This window comes from Leucopleurus acutus (genome assembly GCF_964270905.1).
Source record: "Leucopleurus acutus genome assembly, chromosome: 5".
Taxonomy (NCBI): domain Eukaryota; kingdom Metazoa; phylum Chordata; class Mammalia; order Artiodactyla; family Delphinidae; genus Leucopleurus; species Leucopleurus acutus.
In genome coordinates, this window is record NC_139147.1 from 45,678,883 (window position 1) to 45,696,626 (window position 17,744).

A 17,744-nucleotide genomic window follows, 5' to 3' on the forward strand; every position below is an offset into this window, starting at 1 on the left:
TGTCCACATGTGCGTGGGTTTATCTCTGAGCTTTCTATCCTGTTCCATTGATCTATCTTTCTGTTTTTGTGCCAGTACCATACTGTCTTGATTACTGTAGCTTTGTAGTATAGTCTGAAGTCAGGGAGCCAGATTCCCCCAGCTCCTTTTTTCGTTCTCAAGATTGCTTTGGCTATTCGGGGTCTTGTGTGTTTCCATACAAATTGCGAAATTTTTTGTTCTAGTTCTGTGAAAAATGCCAGTGGTAGTTTGATAGGGATTGCATTGAATTTGCAGGTTGCTTTGGGTAGTAGAGTCATTTTCACAATGTTGATTCTTCCAATCCAAGAACATGGTATATCTCTCCATCTATTTGTATCATCTTTAATTTCTTTCATCAGTGTCTTATAATTTTCTGCATACAGGTCTTTTGTCTCCTTAGGTAGGTTTATTCCTAGATATTTTATTCTTTTTGTTGCAATGGTAAATGGAAGTGTTTTCTTGATTTCAATTTCAGATTTTTCATCATTAGTATATAGGAATGCCAGAGATTTCTGTGCATTAATTTTGTAACCTGCTACTTTACAAAATGCATTGATTAGCTCTAGTAGTTTTCTGGTAGCATCTTTAGGATTCTCTATGTAGAGTATCATGTCATCTGCAAACAGTGACAGCTTTACTTCTTCTTTTCCAATTTGGATTCCTTTTATTTCCTTTTCTTCTCTGATTGCTGTGGCTAAAACTTCCAAAACTATGTTGAATAACAGTGGTGAGAGTGGGCAACCTTGTCTTGTTCCTGACCTTAGTGGAAATGCTTTCAGTTTTTCACCATTGAGGATGATGTTGGCTGTGGGCTTGTCATATATGGCCTTTATTATGTTGAGGAAAGTTCCCTCTATGCCTACTTTCTGCAGGGTTTTTATCATAAATGGGTGTTGAATTTTGTCAAAAGCTTTCTCTGCATCTGTTGAGATGATCATATGGTTTTTCTCCTTCAATTCGTTAATATGGTTTATCACATTGATAGATTTGCATATATTGAAGAATCCTTGCATTCCTGGAGTAAATCCCACTTGATCATGGTGTATGATCCTTTTAATGTGCTGTTGGATTCTGTTTGCTAGTATTTTGTTGAGGATTTTTGCATCTATGTTCATCAGTGATATTGGCCTTTCGTTTTCTTTCTTTGTGACATCCTTGTCTGGTTTTGGTATCAAGGTGATGGTGGCCTCGTAGAAGGAATTTGGGAGTGTTCCTCCCTCTGCTATATTTTGGAAGAGTTTGAGAAGGATAGGTGTTAGCTCTTCTCTAAATGTTTGATAGAATTCGCCTGTGAAGCCATCTGGTCCTGGGCTTTTGTTTGTTGGAATATTTTTAATCACAGTTTCAATTTCAGTGCTTATGATTGGTCTGTTCATATTTTCTATTTCTTCCTGATTTAGTCTTGGCAGGTTGTGCCTTTCTAAGAATTTGTCCATTTCTTCCAGGTTGTCCATTTTATTGGCATAGAGTTGCTTGTAGTAATCTCTCATGATCTTTTGTATTTCTGCAGTGTCAGTTGTTACTTCTCCTTTTTCATTTCTAATTCTATTGATTTGAGTCTTCTCCCTTTTTTTCTTGATGAGTCTGGCTAGTGGTTTATCTATTTTGTTTATCTTCTCAAAGAACCAGCTTTTAGTTTTATTGATCTTTGCTATTGTTTCCCTCTTTTCTTTTTCATTTATTTCTGATCTGATTTTTATGATTTCTTTCCTTCTGCTAGCTTTGGGGTTTTTTTGTTCTTCTTTCTCTAATTGCTTGAGGTGCAAGGTTAGGTTGTTTATTCGAGATGTTTCCTGCTTCTTAAGGTGGGCTTGTATTGCTATAAACTTCCCCCTTAGAACTGCTTTTGCTGCATCCCATAGGTTTTGGGTCGTTATGTCTCCATTGTCATTTTTTTCTAGGTATTTTTTTATTTTTTCTTTGATTTCTTCAGTGATCACTTCATTATTAAGTAGTGTATTGTTTAGCCTCCATGTGTTTGTATTTTTTGCAGATCTTTTCCTGTAATTGATATCTTGTTTCATAGCGTTGTGGTCGGAAAAGATACTTGATACAATTTTAATTTTCTTAAATTTACCAAGGCTTGATTTGTGACCCAAGATATGATCTATCCTGGAGAATGTTCCATGAGCACTGAGAAAAATGTGTATTCTGTTGTTTTTGGATGGAATGTCCTATAAATATCAATTAAGTCCATCTTGTTTAATGTATCATTTAAAGCTTGTGTTTCCTTATTTATTTTCAATTTGGATGATCTGTCCATGGGTGAAAGTGGGGTGTTAAAGTCCCCTACTATGAATGTGTTACTGTTGATTTCCCCTTTTATGGCTGTTAGTATTTGCCTTATGTACTGAGGTGCTCCTATGTTGGGTGCATAAATATTTACAATTGTTATATCTTCTTCTTGGATCGATCCCTTGATCATTATGTAGTGTCCTTCATTGTCTCTTCTAATAGTCCTTATTTTAAAGTCTATTTTGTCTGATATGAGAATTGCTACTCCAGCTTTCTTTTGGTTTCCATTTGCATGGAATATCTTTTTCCATCCCCTTACTTTCAGTCTGTATGTGTCTCTATGTCTGAAGTGGGTCTCTTGTAGACAGCATATATAAGGGTCTTGTTTTTGTATCCATTCAGCCAATCTGTGTCTTTTGGTGAGAGCATTTAGTCCATTTACATTTAAGGTAATTATCAATATGTATGTTCCTATTCCCATTTTCTAAATTGTTTTGGGTTCATTATTATAGGTCTTTTCCTTCTCTTGTCTTTCTTGTCTAGAGAAGTTCCTTTAACATTTGTTGTAAAGCTGGTTTGGTGGTGCTGAACTCTCTCAGCTTTTGCTTGTCTGTAAAGGTTTTAATTTCTCCATCAAATCTGAATGAGATCCTTGCTGGGTAGAGTAGTCTTGGTTGCAGGTTTTTCTCCTTCATCACTTTCAGTATGTCCTGCCACTCCCTCCTGTCTTGTAGGGCTTCTGCTGAGAGATCAGCTGTTAATCTTATGGTGATTCCCTTTTGTGTTACTTGTTGTTTTTCCCTTGTTGCTTTTAATATGTTCTCTTTGTATTTAATTTTTTGACAGTTTGATTAATATGTGTCTTGGCTTGTTTCTCCTTGGATTTATCCTGTGTGGGACTCTCTGTGCTTCCTGGACTTGATTAACTATTTCCTTTCCCATATTAGGGAAGTTTTCAACTATAATCTCTTCAAATATTTTCTCAGTCCCTTTCTTTTTCTCTTCTTCTTCTGGAACCCCTATAGTTCGAATGTTGGTGCGTTTAATGTTGTCCCAGAGGTCTCTGAGACTGTCCTCAGTTCTTTTCATTCTTTTTTCTTTATTCTGCTCTGCAGTAGTTATTTCCACTATTTTATCTTCCAGGTCACTTATCCGTTCTTCTGCCTCAGTTATTCTGCTATTGATCCCATCTAGAGTACTTTCAATTTCATTTATTGTGTTGTTCATCATTGCTTGTTTCATCTTTATTTCTTCTAGGTCCTTGTTAACTCTTTCTTGCATTTTGTCCATTCTATTTCCAATATTTCGGATCATCCTTACTATCATTATTCTGAATTCTTTTTCAGGTAGACTGCCTACTTCCTCTTCATTTGTTAGGTCTGGTGCATTTTTATCTTGCTCCTTTATCTGCTGTGTGTTTTTCTGTCTTCTCATTTTGCTTATCTTACTGTGTTTGGGGTCTCCCTTTTGCAGGCTGCAGGTTCGTAGTTCCCGCTGTTTTTGATGTCTGTCTCCAGTGGCTAAGGTTGGTTCAGTGGGTTGTGTAGGCTTCCTGGTGGAGGGGACTAGTTCCTGTGTTGTGGTGGATGAGGCTGGATCTTCTCTCTCTAGTGGACAGGTTCGTGTCTGGTGGTGTGTTTTGGGGTGTCTGTGGCCTTATTATGATTTTAGGCAGCCTCTCTGCTATTGGGTGGGGTTGTGTTCCTGTTTTGCTAGTTGTTTGGCATAGGTTGTCCAGCACTGTAGGTTGCTGGTCATTGAGTGAAGCTGGGTGCTGGTGTTAAGATGGAGGTCTCTGGGAGATTTTCGCCATTTGATATTATGTGGAGCTGGGAGGTCTCTTGTGGACCAGTGTCCTGAAGTTGGCTCTCCTACCTCAGAGGCAGAGCCCTGACTCCTGGCTGGAGCACCTAGAGGCTTTCATCCACACCGCTCAGAATAAAAGGGAGAAAAAGTAGAGAGAATTAGTAGAATTATGAAGAAAGAAAGAAAGAAAGGAGGGAAGGAAGGAAGGAAGAAAGAAAGAAAGAAAGAAGCAAAGAAGGAAAGAAGGCAAGAAGGAAAGAAAGGAGGGAGGGAGGGAGGAAGGAAGGAAGGAGGGAAAGAAGGAAAAAAGACAGAAAGAAAGAAGATACAGTAAAATAAAATAAAGTATAATAAAGTTATTGAATTAAAAAATACTTATTTAGAAAAAAAAAGGGGACGGATAGAACCTTAGGACAAATGTTGGAAGCAAAGCTATACAGACAAAGTCTTACACAGAAGCATACACATACACCCTCACAAAAAGAGGTAAAGGGGAAAAAAATCATAAATCTCGCTCTCAGAGACCACCTCCTCAATTTGGGATGATTCGTTGTCTAAAGGAAGGAGGGAGGGAGGGAAGGAAGGAAGGAAGGAAGGAAGGAAGGAAGGAAGGAAGGAAGGAAGAAAGGAAGGAAAAGTATAATAAAATTATTAAAATTAATTATTAAGAAAAAGAATTTAAAATAAAAAACCATGGACGGATAGAACCCTAGGACAAATGGTGGAAGCAAAACTATACAGACAAGATCTCACACAGAAGCATACACATACACACTCACAAAAAGAGGGAAAGGGGAAGAAATAATAAATCTTGCTCTCCAAGTCCACCTCCTCAATTTGGGATGACTCGTCTATTCATGTATTCCACAGATGCAGGGTACATCAAGTTGATTGTGGAGCTTTAATCCACTGTTTCTGAGGCTTTTGGGAGGTCTGAGGTCTTCTGCCAGCCTTCAGTAGGTGTTCTGTAGGAGTTGTTCCACGTGTAGATGTATTTCTGGTGTATCTTTGAGATGCAAATGTCCTATCAGGTCTCAGGAACTCTTCTCTCTGCCATCTTTTTAAACTTTGTGCTTAGTCCAGTCTCACTTGCTCACAGGGTCCTCGGTGCAGAGGCCTTGCACCAGGCACTTCACACCAGAGTTAGTAGTGTGAGACGGCTGTGCGGTCACCTCAGCTCCGGCTGCGAGCAGAGACGCTGCAGGGGAAGCTCCACTAAGAGTTTTAAAATTGTTTTTCTGTTACTTCTTGGTCTGTTTCTTCTAGTGGCTAAAAATATTCTTAATTTTCACCATTAAAAAATATCTGGATATACCTCACAAATATGAGTATTTAAATAATACATATAAGTGCATTTCAGAAGCAATGTGTGTCATTTGAAGATTTTCCTTGAACAAATGCAAAGCAAATATTAATTTAAAAAATTAAAGGGATCTTTTAAATATTTATGTACTCAAATTATAAATCTAGTAAAGATGGCATTTTACCTTATGCTAGTTATATATTAATAATGAGAGCTGAGTTTTATTAGCACACTTTTCTTGTAAATTGTGTTTTGTGGAGTTATGTTTGGGCTGGGGTGTAAGAGCACAATTAATCCACATCACATGCATTTTATATTAAACAGTGGGAAAAAAGTGAATTACATTTATCCACCAGTATCTGTTTTTAAACCATAAAAGTCACAGTTGAATTACATCCCTTTAATTACATGTTTTTCAGAAGAAAATATGTGAAACTTCATGTCGATGAATGTTATTACTATCACGCCTGTGCCGGCTTAATGCCAAAGATTATTCTAAAAATAATGTGACAATAAACATCCAAATATATGAAAGCATAGTGTACTTGGGACAAAGCATATGAATGGCTGAACTTATTATGCTTAAATTAGGAGTTAGAGCATCAATTTACAATAGCCTTTAAACATTTTAGTACTGTAAATGTGTGTTGTGTCATTTGTAGCACCTGGTACCATGAAATTGTATTTTCTAATATTCCTATTCATTCTAGTTTTTCATACAAGGTTTTACATTGAAATTTTTTAATTGGCATGTAATTTATAACTATAGTGATATGTAGAGAAGTTCCATGCATTTTCCTGAAATCCTCTGTAGTCATTCCTAACCCCTCATTTGAACCATACAGGAGATTTTAGATTTACAAAACCAGATTTAGATTTAGATTTAGATTTAGATTTAGGTTTTAGGTTTAGACTCAAAACCTGTGGTTCTCAACCATGGCTGGAAATCAGTTGCCATCCTACCGAGATTTTACCAAATACACATGCATACCCAAGCAGATATATTTTGCGAAAACTTTCCCAGTAATTCCGATGCACTGTAATGATGCTTCATCAGGATCTTGGCACTCTGTGACACCCTGCCCTAGATGCCAAACAAAAAAAGTTTAAATTTTCTTGACTTTATTTAAGTGCAACACACAGTAGCTATTGTAGTTTATCTTTATATAAACCTAAGCAAAAAAAAAAAAAAAATCAAACTCAGTAGAAAGCTTTGTAAGTTAAAGCTATATTATATATTCATATTCATTTTAAGGTCTTAAAATATAATTCGAAATCCAATTTCCATGTTTCACAAATCCATATTCACTTTTCTTCCCAGATTTTTTAGGTGTATTAGAAATGACATTTTTAGTGTCCTAATGATTGAAAGATCTGATTCCACTCCTGGTGACCTCACCCTTCTATAAATAAAAATATAACTCTGCCTAGCTTAAGTCCAAATCCATGATTCTACAAAAGAATAAAGCCTTGAAGGATTTAATAAATATTCTATGGGAAATTATAATAAGATTTTCAATTGGGGAGGCCACAAGAACCAAGACTTGAGTAAAAAGGAGATACTGACTCTTATTTGTTCAGTGGTTATTTTAAAACCAGAATGATCGAATGATCTGGTCTTTTCAAATCTATATATAACCTTAGCTGTTTCTTTTTCTAATTCAGGAACATTTTTAAAAGTCATAGTATGGTCAACTCTCTGATTTAGAAACATATAAAAACTGAATTTTAACTTTAAGCTTAAGTTGTAGAAGTAATCCTCCAGGGACTGTTTTCTGCAAAGTCACTTACAAATCAATGGTTGAGAACTCAGAATGCATTTTCCCATAAATATTTCTTTTAGAGCTTCTGCTTAAGTCCCTAGGCAGAGCCATAAAAGCCTCTTTAACACAGACTACAGCTAAAGGATGTAACTTTCAATATGGAAGGGGGCCTGTAGTTTCCTTCAAAAACAGAAAGTGTGTTTTCCTCCCCCTCTACATGCCTTGTCTTGGGCAAAAAAATTTTAAATGCCATTTTTCTGTGGCATCCACACCTTTCTTCATGTCCTCTTCCCAGGTCCTCAGATATTCAACTTTTATTGTTTTTAATTCCATGTGGTAACACACCTTCCCTAGGTTTCTCCTCTCATCCCCAGGGTAGGCCTTTTTCCACTACACAGAATCACCTGTAACCTGGACCTTCACCCCACCCTAATCTAAGCTGCCATTCTCTCATTGCCACAGATCTCAGCTGGATATAAAGTTAGACTAATTCATACTAATATGTGATTCACAAATACTATTTTAATTCCCCTGGATAAGTTTGCATTTTTTACATGAACTCGTGAATCCAAATTTTTTTTCATTTTACTTTATTCTGGTAATTATACTTGACATGAGATCTACTCTCTTGACAAATTTTTAAGTGTACAATATAGTATTGTTCACTATAGGTACAGTGTTGTACAGCAGCTCTCTAGAGCTTATTCATCTTGCTTAACTAAAACTTTATGCTCATTGATGAGTAACTCCCCGTATTCCCCCGCACCGCCCCCAGCCCCTGGCAACCACCATTCCACCCTTTTATCTCTATTCTCACATCCTATTCTGATTCAATTTTTTGGTGTTTAATTCACCCCTACAACATATTATTTCTTGTCTAATATGCTTTGCTTTTATGGTTCCCTCTTCCAGGAATGCCCTTCTAGTCTTTTGTCACCTGAGTTTTTCGTGATAAACATCATATCTTCTGGAGGTCCTTGCTGAAACCCCAAGTTCATTCTTTCAGCAAAGGTCATGTCTTTGTATTGAATACTATACTTTATTCTGTCTTTGAAGGATTTTAAGCAAATGATTGGCAGGGTGATATTTGTATTTTCAAAACATTGAATATATTTGTTAAAAAAAAAAAAAAACATTGTGAGACTTCCTTGGTGGTCCAGTGGTAAAGAATCCACCTTCCAATGCAGGGGACACAGGTTTGATCCCTGGTCAGGGAACTAAGATCCCACATGCCGTGGAGCAACTGAGACCACGTGCCACAACTACTGAGCTTATGCGCCTCAACTAGAGAGCCTGTGTGCCGCAAACTACAGAGCCCACACGCTGTGGAGCCCACGCACCACAGCTACAGAGCCCATGCACCCTGTAGCCTGTGTGCCACAACTAGAGAAGAGAAAACCCACACGCCACAACTAGAGAGAAGCCCGCGCGCTGCAACGACGAGACCACGAGCCGAAACTAAGACCTGACGCAGCCAAAAATAAATTAAATAAATAAATCCTTAAAAATAAAAACGTTGTTAGACAATAATGTGATGACTTCAGGACAACATAGCACATTTGCATTAAGTACAGACTAAGTACTTGAGCTCACCCTAGGATGAATGGACACTGAGAGGCTTAAAGTGTCCATGGGGCACAACCCACAAAGTAGGGTTTTAAAAACCATCGTCCAGAGCTTTCATTACTGTGGAGACAATGTGACACGCCAGTGACTGCTCAGATCTGGAACATGTGCCTCAGGGCCTGAGAGGAGGTTGTGTGGAGCTCTGTCAGAAGTAGCAGATTTTTTTTTTTTTTCTCCTTTGCGGTACGCGGGCCTCCCACTGCTGTGGCCTCTCCCGTCGCAGAGCACAGGCTCCGGACGTGCAGGCCCAGCGGCCATGGCTCACGGGGCCAGCTGCTCCGCGGCACGCGGGATCCCCCCAGACCGGGGCACAAACCCGCGTCCCCTGCATCGGCAGGCGGACTCCCAACCACTGCACCACCAGGGAAGCCAATAGCAGATGTTATTATGTGTACCTTTCAGAAACCACCTTCCAATCAGGCTCACACTCTCTGTCACTTAGAGGTTAACCTCCATGTTTCTTAACAGTCGGTCTGAGAACGCAAAGAAAAAGAAGAATGAAGACAAACTGAATTCCAGCTACTAAGCTCTGAGATGCAGTGTGTAAATATGCCACATTCGCTCTCTTCTATTTGAATCTGCCTTCCTGGGGAAAAAAAAAAAATGTCATTAAAAAATTCATAGTTTCTTTTTGATTAATCTCTAGAAGTCAGCCCAAAGATATTAAATCTCAGCACTCTCACATTTTTCTCCTCCCCTCATAAACAATTCAATTCAACTTGAATTAATATTTATTGAGTGCTGACACAAGGCATGGCAGTATAGTGGATGCTGTGACAGAACGGCTACATAAAAGGAAGAAAACCAGTGTCCTACCTTAAAAAAAAAAAACAAAAAAACATGTGTTTTTATACAAGGCAATAGGAATAATGTAGTAATAGCAACCAGTGCACTATAAGATAGTATCAAAGGTTATTTAATTCAGTCACTATTTATTAACCATCCACCATATTCAAGAAAACCAATATATCCTAAACTACACTTGAGGAGGCTTATGTTAACAAGGGCTAGAAAAAGGCGTATAGAATTTGTTTGAAGGAGAGAGTTGCATCACTTGTAGAGAAACAGATTTTTGCCATACCTCATGAATGAGCGGGGTTATTCCTTTCAGCCAGTCATGGATAAATAGATCCTCATTTGTTGGTTTATCTAGATTGTTCTCTGTTTATTTTGGTTTAATGGTCTAAGAGCTCTTTCATACCTTGCTTTATTAAGCTAAATTATGCTGCCTAAACTAGCCCAGACTGGGTCATTATGGCACACTTGGGACCAACAATTTTCCAGCTAACTCCAATTAGTAATACAAGCTCTAGAATTAGACTACCTGGATTCAAGTCCTGACTTCACTATCTACTAGGTTATTAAATCTGTTTCTTCTTAAGTTTGACCATCTATAAGATGGAGACAGTATCTACCCTTATATCAGAGTTGTTTCAAGGATTAAATGAGATAATACCTCTAATGAGCTTATAACTTCATTTGGTGTATAGTGTTTAAGGAATGTTAGATATTTTTTCCCTATAAGACTGTGACAACAATTGAGGTTTATGAGTTCCCAAAAGAATATACAACTATTTTGGGAGATTCTCTTTAATCAAGCACACATTTTATAAACAGCAGATAGATAGATAGATAGATAAATTGTCACAGGTTGGGTTCCCTGTGAAGAAGAATCTTAAAAGAATATTTGCATGAAGGAACTTTATTGGGGAGAACTCTCAGGGTCAACTCTCTTATTCCTGTGGTTTCCAGAAATTTGGAAGCTGATAGTTCTTAGCTGAGCCCCTTTCTGGAAAATGGTTTTGTCTAGAGAAAGCTATCTCACCCAAAGCCATGACACCTTTACAGTGGTAGCCTGCATCCAATAATTAATTGATGTGGGAATATAAGGGCCCAGACCCTTCTCCTCAATTTAGACCAACTCTGAAGAGTTACTCCAGATCCACAACATTCCTTGGGATATTCCAAGGCCTTTGTTGTGAATGCACTACTATTCTTTAACTTCTGTTGCTGCCCAATCCTGTTTTCTCCTATGCCCCACAGATGTGCATCCTGAGAATGTGTGATCAAGGATCAACTTTTAACAAAATCAATGAGTTTTACTGCTTCACCAAGTACATTCTTATATAAAACTATTTTTGTTCTTGTTGTTCATGTAGCAGAGAAGAATAGGAGAATACTAGTATAGGTTAATTTGGTGCTATTACCTTAATTTGTGTTAAGACTCCTGAACTTTTACCCACCAGAGTTTTGTACCACTAGTGAAAATATCAACAAAGTGAGAAAAAGGCAGATGCATGTCTTAGTTCTCTTATAAAAAATAGTTTTGACCTTCTGGACCCCTGAAAAGGTTTTGGCCATGTGAATTAGAAGTAAGTATACTACATTGTATAGACCCATCATAGAAAATGGAGAAAGTAGTTTATACTCTTTTCAAACACCAAAGTCTCATTTTTTCATGGTGCCATGTGTCGTTATTAGAACCATGATTGCTATGTTGCTGATATGAAAGCAGTTAATTCATATCTCTTCAAATGTTGGTGATAAGGATAGTTAAAATAATTTTAAAATAACTTGCATAAAACAGAAAAAGAGGGAGCACTCCCAAACTCATTCTGTAAGGCCAGCATTACCCTAATAACAAAGCCATCCAAGGACACTACAGGAGGTAAAACAAAAAACAACATTGTAAAAAGGAATTATACCTCACAACCAAGTGGGATTTACCTCAGTATGCAAGACTGGTTTAACTTTCCAAAATCAGTTGTTACCCATCATATCAAATGGCTAAAAAAGAAAAATCACATGATCAGAACAATAGGTGAAGAAAAAGCATTTGACACAATCCAGTGCCAACTCATGATAAAAACTCTCAGTAAAGTAGGAATAGAGAAGAATGTCCTAAACTTGATAAAGACTATGTAACAAAAAACTTACAGCTAACTTCATACTAATGGTGAAAAACTTAAAGCTGTCCCACTAAGATCAGGAACAAGCAAGGATGTACACTCTCATTACTTCTTTTCAGTATCGTACTGGAAGTACTACCTAATGCAGTAAGACAAGAAGTTGGGATGGGGGGGCAGTTGGAATATAGTCTTTATTTGCAGATGACATGTCATCTATGTAGAAAATCTGAAAGAATTGACCAAAAAGCCTAGACTAATAAGCAATTATAACAAGGTTGTAGGATACAAGGTTAATATACAAAAGCCATTTGCTTTCTTACATACCTGTAATAAGCAAGTGGAATTTGAGATTAAAAACAATACCATTTACATTAGCACCCCACGAATGAAATACTTAGGTGTAAATCTAACAAAGTATGTCTAAGATCTAAATGAGGAAAACTACAAAACTGTTATGAAATCAAAGAAGAACTAAATAAATGGAGAAATGTTCCATGTTCGTGGATAGGAAGACTCAATATTATTAAGATGTAGTTCTTCCCAAGTTGATCTACAATTTCAATAAAATCCCAATCAAAATCCCAGTAAGTTGGGGCTTCCCTGGTGGCGCAGTGGTTGAGAGTCTGCCTGCCGATGCAGGGGACATGGGTTCGTGCCCCGGTCCGGGAGGATCCCACGTGCCACGGAGCGGCTGGGCCCGTGAGCCATAGCCGCTGAGCCTGCGCATCCGGAGCCTGTGCTCCGCAACGGGAGAGGCCACAACAGTGAGAGGCCCGCGTACCGCAAAAAAAAAAAAAAAAAAAAAAAATCCCAGTAAGTTATTTTATGATATTAACCAACTGATTCTAAAGTTTAGAGACAGAAGACCCAGAATGGCTAACACAGTACTGATGAAGATCAAAGTTGGGGACTGACACAACTTCAAGACTTATTATAAAGCTATAGTAATCAAGACAGTGTGGTACAGGTGAAAGAATAGACAGATGGATCAATAGAACAGAATAGAGAGGCTACGATGAACATAGTCAACTGGTCTTTGACATAGGAGCAAAAGTAATACCATGGAGAAAAAATAGTCTTTTCAACAAATGGCACTGGAACAGCTGGACATCCACATGCAAAAAAAAAAAAAAAAAAAGAATCTAGACGCAGAACCTTACACCCTTCACAAAAATTAACTCAAAATAAATCACAAATCTAAATGTGAATCACAAAATCATTAAACTCCTAGAAGATAACATAGGAGAAAACCTAGACAACGTTGGATATGGCAATGACTTTTTAGATACAACACCAAAGACACAATGCAAGAAAGGAATAATTGAGATAAGCTGGACTTCATTAAAACTTCAAACTTCTATTCTGTAAAAGACAATGTCAAGAGAATGAGGAGCCACAGACTGGGGAAACTATTTTCAAAAGACACATCTGATAAAAGACTGTTATCCAAAATATGGAAAAACTATTAAATCAACAACCCAATTAAAAAATGGGTCAAACTGCTAGGTATAAAATAAATAAGTTACAAGGGTATAATGTACAGCACAGGAAACATAGTCAATATTTATAACAACTTTGTAATCTATAAAAATACTGAATTACTACATTGTATACATGAAACTAATATAATATTTTAAATCAACCATACTTCAGTTTTTTTAAAAGCAAGCTGAAAGGAAATAAAAGACAATAGAAAGAAAAAGAAAAGGCCAAACACCTTAACAGAAACCTCACAATAGAAGATATACAGTTAGCAAATAAGGACGTGAAGATTCTCTATCAGGGAGATGAAAATTAAAATGAGATACCACTTTGCTCTTATCAGAATGGCCAAAATCAGTAACACTGACAACACCAAATGTTGGTGAAGATGTGGAACAACAGGAACTCTCCTTCATTGCTGGTGTGAATGCAAAATGGTACAGCCACGTTGGAAGACAGGCAGTTTCTTACAAAAACTAAGCATACTCTTTCCATACGATCCAGCTATTGCCCTCCTTGGTATTTAGCCAAAGGAATCAAAAACTTATGTCCACATAAAAGCCTGCAGCTATATAAACTGCTATAAACAGTCTATAAACAGAAATGTTTACAGCAGCTTTATTTATAATTGCCAAAACTTTGAAGCAACCAAGATGTCCTTCAGTAAGTATATGGGTAAATAAACTGTACATAAAGACAATGGAATATTACTCTCAAGCCATGAAAAGACATGGAGGAATCTTAAATGCATACAACTAAGTGAAAGAAGCCAATCTGAAAAGGCTGCATACTGCTTCCAACCATATGACATTCTGGAAAAGACAAAACTATGAGACCATGAAAAAATAAGTGGTTGCCAGGGGAGGGGGGTGGCAGGTGTGATAAACAGGTGGAACACAGAGGCTTTTTAGAGCAGTGAAAGTACTATGTTATTGATATACGATACTATACATAAACAGTATGTGATAATGTGATGGTGAGTACATGTTATAATACATTTGTCCAAACCCAAAAATGTACAACACCAAGAATGAATCCTAATGTTCAAACCATGGACTTCAGGCGATTATGATTTGTCATTGCAGATTCACCAGTTGTTACAAATGTACCATTCCAGTGAAGGATGTTGATAATCGTGTGGGGAGGCTATGCATGTGGTGGGGGGCAGAAGGTATATGGGAAATCTCTGTACCTTCCTCTTAATTTTGCTTTGAACCTAAAAGTGTTCCAAAAAATAGTCTTTTTTTTTTTTAAAGAAATAACTTGGTGCTTTGTGCCACCCTCAGAACAAGATAGGAAGTTAAATTTCAACCTGGTGTTAAGTAACTATTTCTCTTTATAATGTAAGAGTTTCTGTTGCCAACTGATTTTTCAGGAAAGTGAGTGGAGAATTTTCTGATTAATATTAAAATGACAAAAACTACATATGATTATAAGTTTTTATTAAATAATGACTATTATTAAAATAAATGATGGGCTGTGCTATGTGTTTTGTATGTGATTCTCACTACAATTCTGAGTTAGATTATACTATTCTCATTGTAGAGATAAGGAAACTGAGGTACTCTTTAGTGTTCAGATCATCCATTAACATTTCCTACTATACAGAAATTCTGCCTTGACAAGAACTGTTGATACCAGATAACTTCACTTACTAATACGTAAAAGAACCATCTCTTTAAAATTAGTGTAATCCTTTCTAGTCCAAAAGAATTTATGCTTTCAAAGGCTTTGAGATTCCTAATAGAGGAGAGGTAGGTAGGGTACGTGACAGAAGAGGCAGATTTCATCTGATTGTGCACTGTCTAAGAAGATGGATGGGAAACATAAAGAGCTAATAACACCAAAGATTTTCTTTGCTAGGTTATCTTTTATACATTAATTATACAGAAGAGCCTGCTTAAATGGATACTCTTGCTGTAGAATGTTTCTTTTAAGAGAGTGTTCTTTTCCTTACTCTGCACTTGAGTTGGGAGATATTATCAGAGAGCTATCGGGGACGTATGTTGATAAAGTAAGATGAAGTTTATTCCGTTTGCAATATAAGTTTATTTATTTAACTGACTGATGAATCATCATTGTACAGGAGACCATGTCACTGTGATAGGGTCAAATCGTCACTGTGTTTAAGCTACTCTATAGTTTTAAATCATATATCCATGAAATCTGCTTTAACTTTGCAAATTTTGAGATACTCTTATGTATGCCTCTATCACACTGTATAAGGTAATATAGTCCTCTAGTCTCTTAATAGATATTAGTTTTTAATATCATTCATAAATAAATGTTACCTGATGTGTGAAACCGACTTGAGAATCTCGTGTTTCTCAATAACCCCATTAATGACAACAATCTACAAATAACTAAGTAGAACAATATGCATTATTTTTCAAACTTAAATTATTTTTATATTCATTTTGTCTACATTTGTACTGTTGTACTATTTGTATCTGGTCTTGTTGGTGCACACATCTTGTATGAATGACAACTGGATTATTTTTACTTTTTAAAAAAATATTATTTTTATTTAGAAAACAAATTTGTGGTTACCAGTGGGGAGAGTGTAGGGGCGAGGGACAAATTAAGGGCATGGGATTAATATATACAGATTAGTATTTATAAAATAGATAAGGATATACTGTATACCCATCATCTTGCAATAACCTATACTGGAATATAAATTGCAAAAAATACTAAATCACTATGCTCTACACCTGAAGCTAACACAATATTGTAAATCAATTATACTTCAGTTAAAAATATTTTTTTAAATCAAGGTGAAAGGCATAAATAGTCAAGGGATTAATTACGACATACCAGTGCTGTGCTTGGCTTGTTATTCATATTTCTTTTAATTTTCCCGCTGGGAACTATAATAAAATAGTCCTGTTTTCAGTCAATTGCCAACTCCTTTCTTTATATTTGCTCTATATTGTTTTCCCTGGATATCCACGGGGGATTGGTTCCAAGACATGCCTCAGATACAAAAACATGCAGATGCTCAAGTTCCATAGCCAGCCCTGTGTATCCGTGGATTCTGCATCCTCGGATACAACCAACCCAGGACTGCAAACATAGTACTGTACACTATCTGCCAGCTGGTGGAACCCACAGATGAGGAAGGCCAACTGTGTATTTATTGAAAAAACTCCAGGTATAAGTGGACCTTCACAGTTCAAACCCATGTTGTTTCAGAGTCAACTGTATAAGGAAAGATTGGGAAAATCTAGTTATTTTCTGTTTGCATGTGGGTTTTTTTTTTCCATTCTCCTGCAACTTTCCTAAACTCGTTTATGCAATCAGTTTTTCTTTTTCGTTGATCATTTTTCACCATATTTCCAGCAATCACACAGCTTTCATCACATCCTAGGTTTTACTGCCTTGGGAGCTCACTACTACGGAAAGTGAGTTCTTTTTTCTTGGAAGTCTTTGCTACTATCTTACTCGATTTTAGTTCCCTTTTGTTACTTAAAGTTTTTGAAATCATTTTTTCTGGAAGTTAATTTGGTTGATTCTCTTCTCTCCTTTCTTTTCCCTCCTTCATCACTTCAAGCTAGATTTTACTTTCCTTTAAATCTCCAACAAATTTTTATCTTTTGTTATGAACACAGTCAATGATCAGCATACTTGATACTTACATTCATTGGATCCAGTAAAATAAATTCAAGAATTTCATTTAATACACCACACACACCTACACAAACAGGCACACATGCATGCATGCGTGCACACGCACTACAATAAAATAAATCAATGTAAATAACTGTGATTCTCTTTCAGAAACATGATGGCCACTTCACAGTCATCCAGTTGGTTGGTATGCTCCGAGGCATTGCATCAGGAATGAAGTACCTTTCTGATATGGGTTATGTTCACCGAGATCTAGCAGCTAGGAATATATTGGTCAACAGCAACTTAGTATGCAAAGTTTCTGATTTTGGTCTCTCCCGAGTGCTGGAAGACGATCCAGAAGCTGCTTATACAACAACTGTAAGTTTATACATCCTTTTCCAATATAGTTTGTTTACTTTTATTATTTTTAATGTTATTAGAGTAATTCTGGTTTTGTTTTCTAATTTTCTGCTCTCACTTGTCGTTTTCCCAATTTAACATCATTATCTAATTGAGAAGTATTTGTTTTATCTGAGTGCCTGGTTTAAAAAAGAATTGACACTTAATTGTTTCCTTTCTTCCACTCTGTGGGGACTTTAACATCATGCTTGAGATCCACGTCATTACTGCCCTCACAAAAAATCTGCCTTTGCCTGAGTATTTTTGATGTTTCAATAGTTATCTCCTTTAAATGGAGTTCTGTACAGGCCAGTGGTGCAATCAATTAAGTCAGTGATGGTAAAGAACCAGTGGTTAGGAAATGAAAATTTTTTTTCTCATAGCAAATGTTATGCAACGTCTGATCATACTTAAAAATGAACAATGTAGGTTTCTCTGGAGATATATAAATACACTCTCAACCTTCTTTTGAATGGGACTTGGGGGAAATGTGAGCAGGAGTAGAAGGCTAAAACTTGAGACCCAAACTATGATCTGTCAATAATACAATCTCAACTTAACTCATGAACCAATTCATTCCACTGATCT

General features: G+C 36.8%; 1 protein-coding gene across 4 annotated transcripts in view; it reads left to right on the forward strand.

The window, feature by feature from the left end:
* EPHA6 (EPH receptor A6) overlaps positions 1 to 17,744 on the forward strand; it is a gene marked incomplete at its 5' end in the record, with an annotated part of 855,070 nt that overhangs the window by 716,052 nt on the left and 121,274 nt on the right. For all 4 annotated transcript variants that reach the window (XM_082840129.1, XM_082840131.1, XM_082840130.1 and 1 more), the window contains one exon: positions 16,926 to 17,135. In XM_082840129.1, coding sequence (XP_082696255.1) covers positions 16,926 to 17,135 — 210 coding nt within the window. The remainder of the gene's footprint in view (positions 1 to 16,925; positions 17,136 to 17,744) is intronic.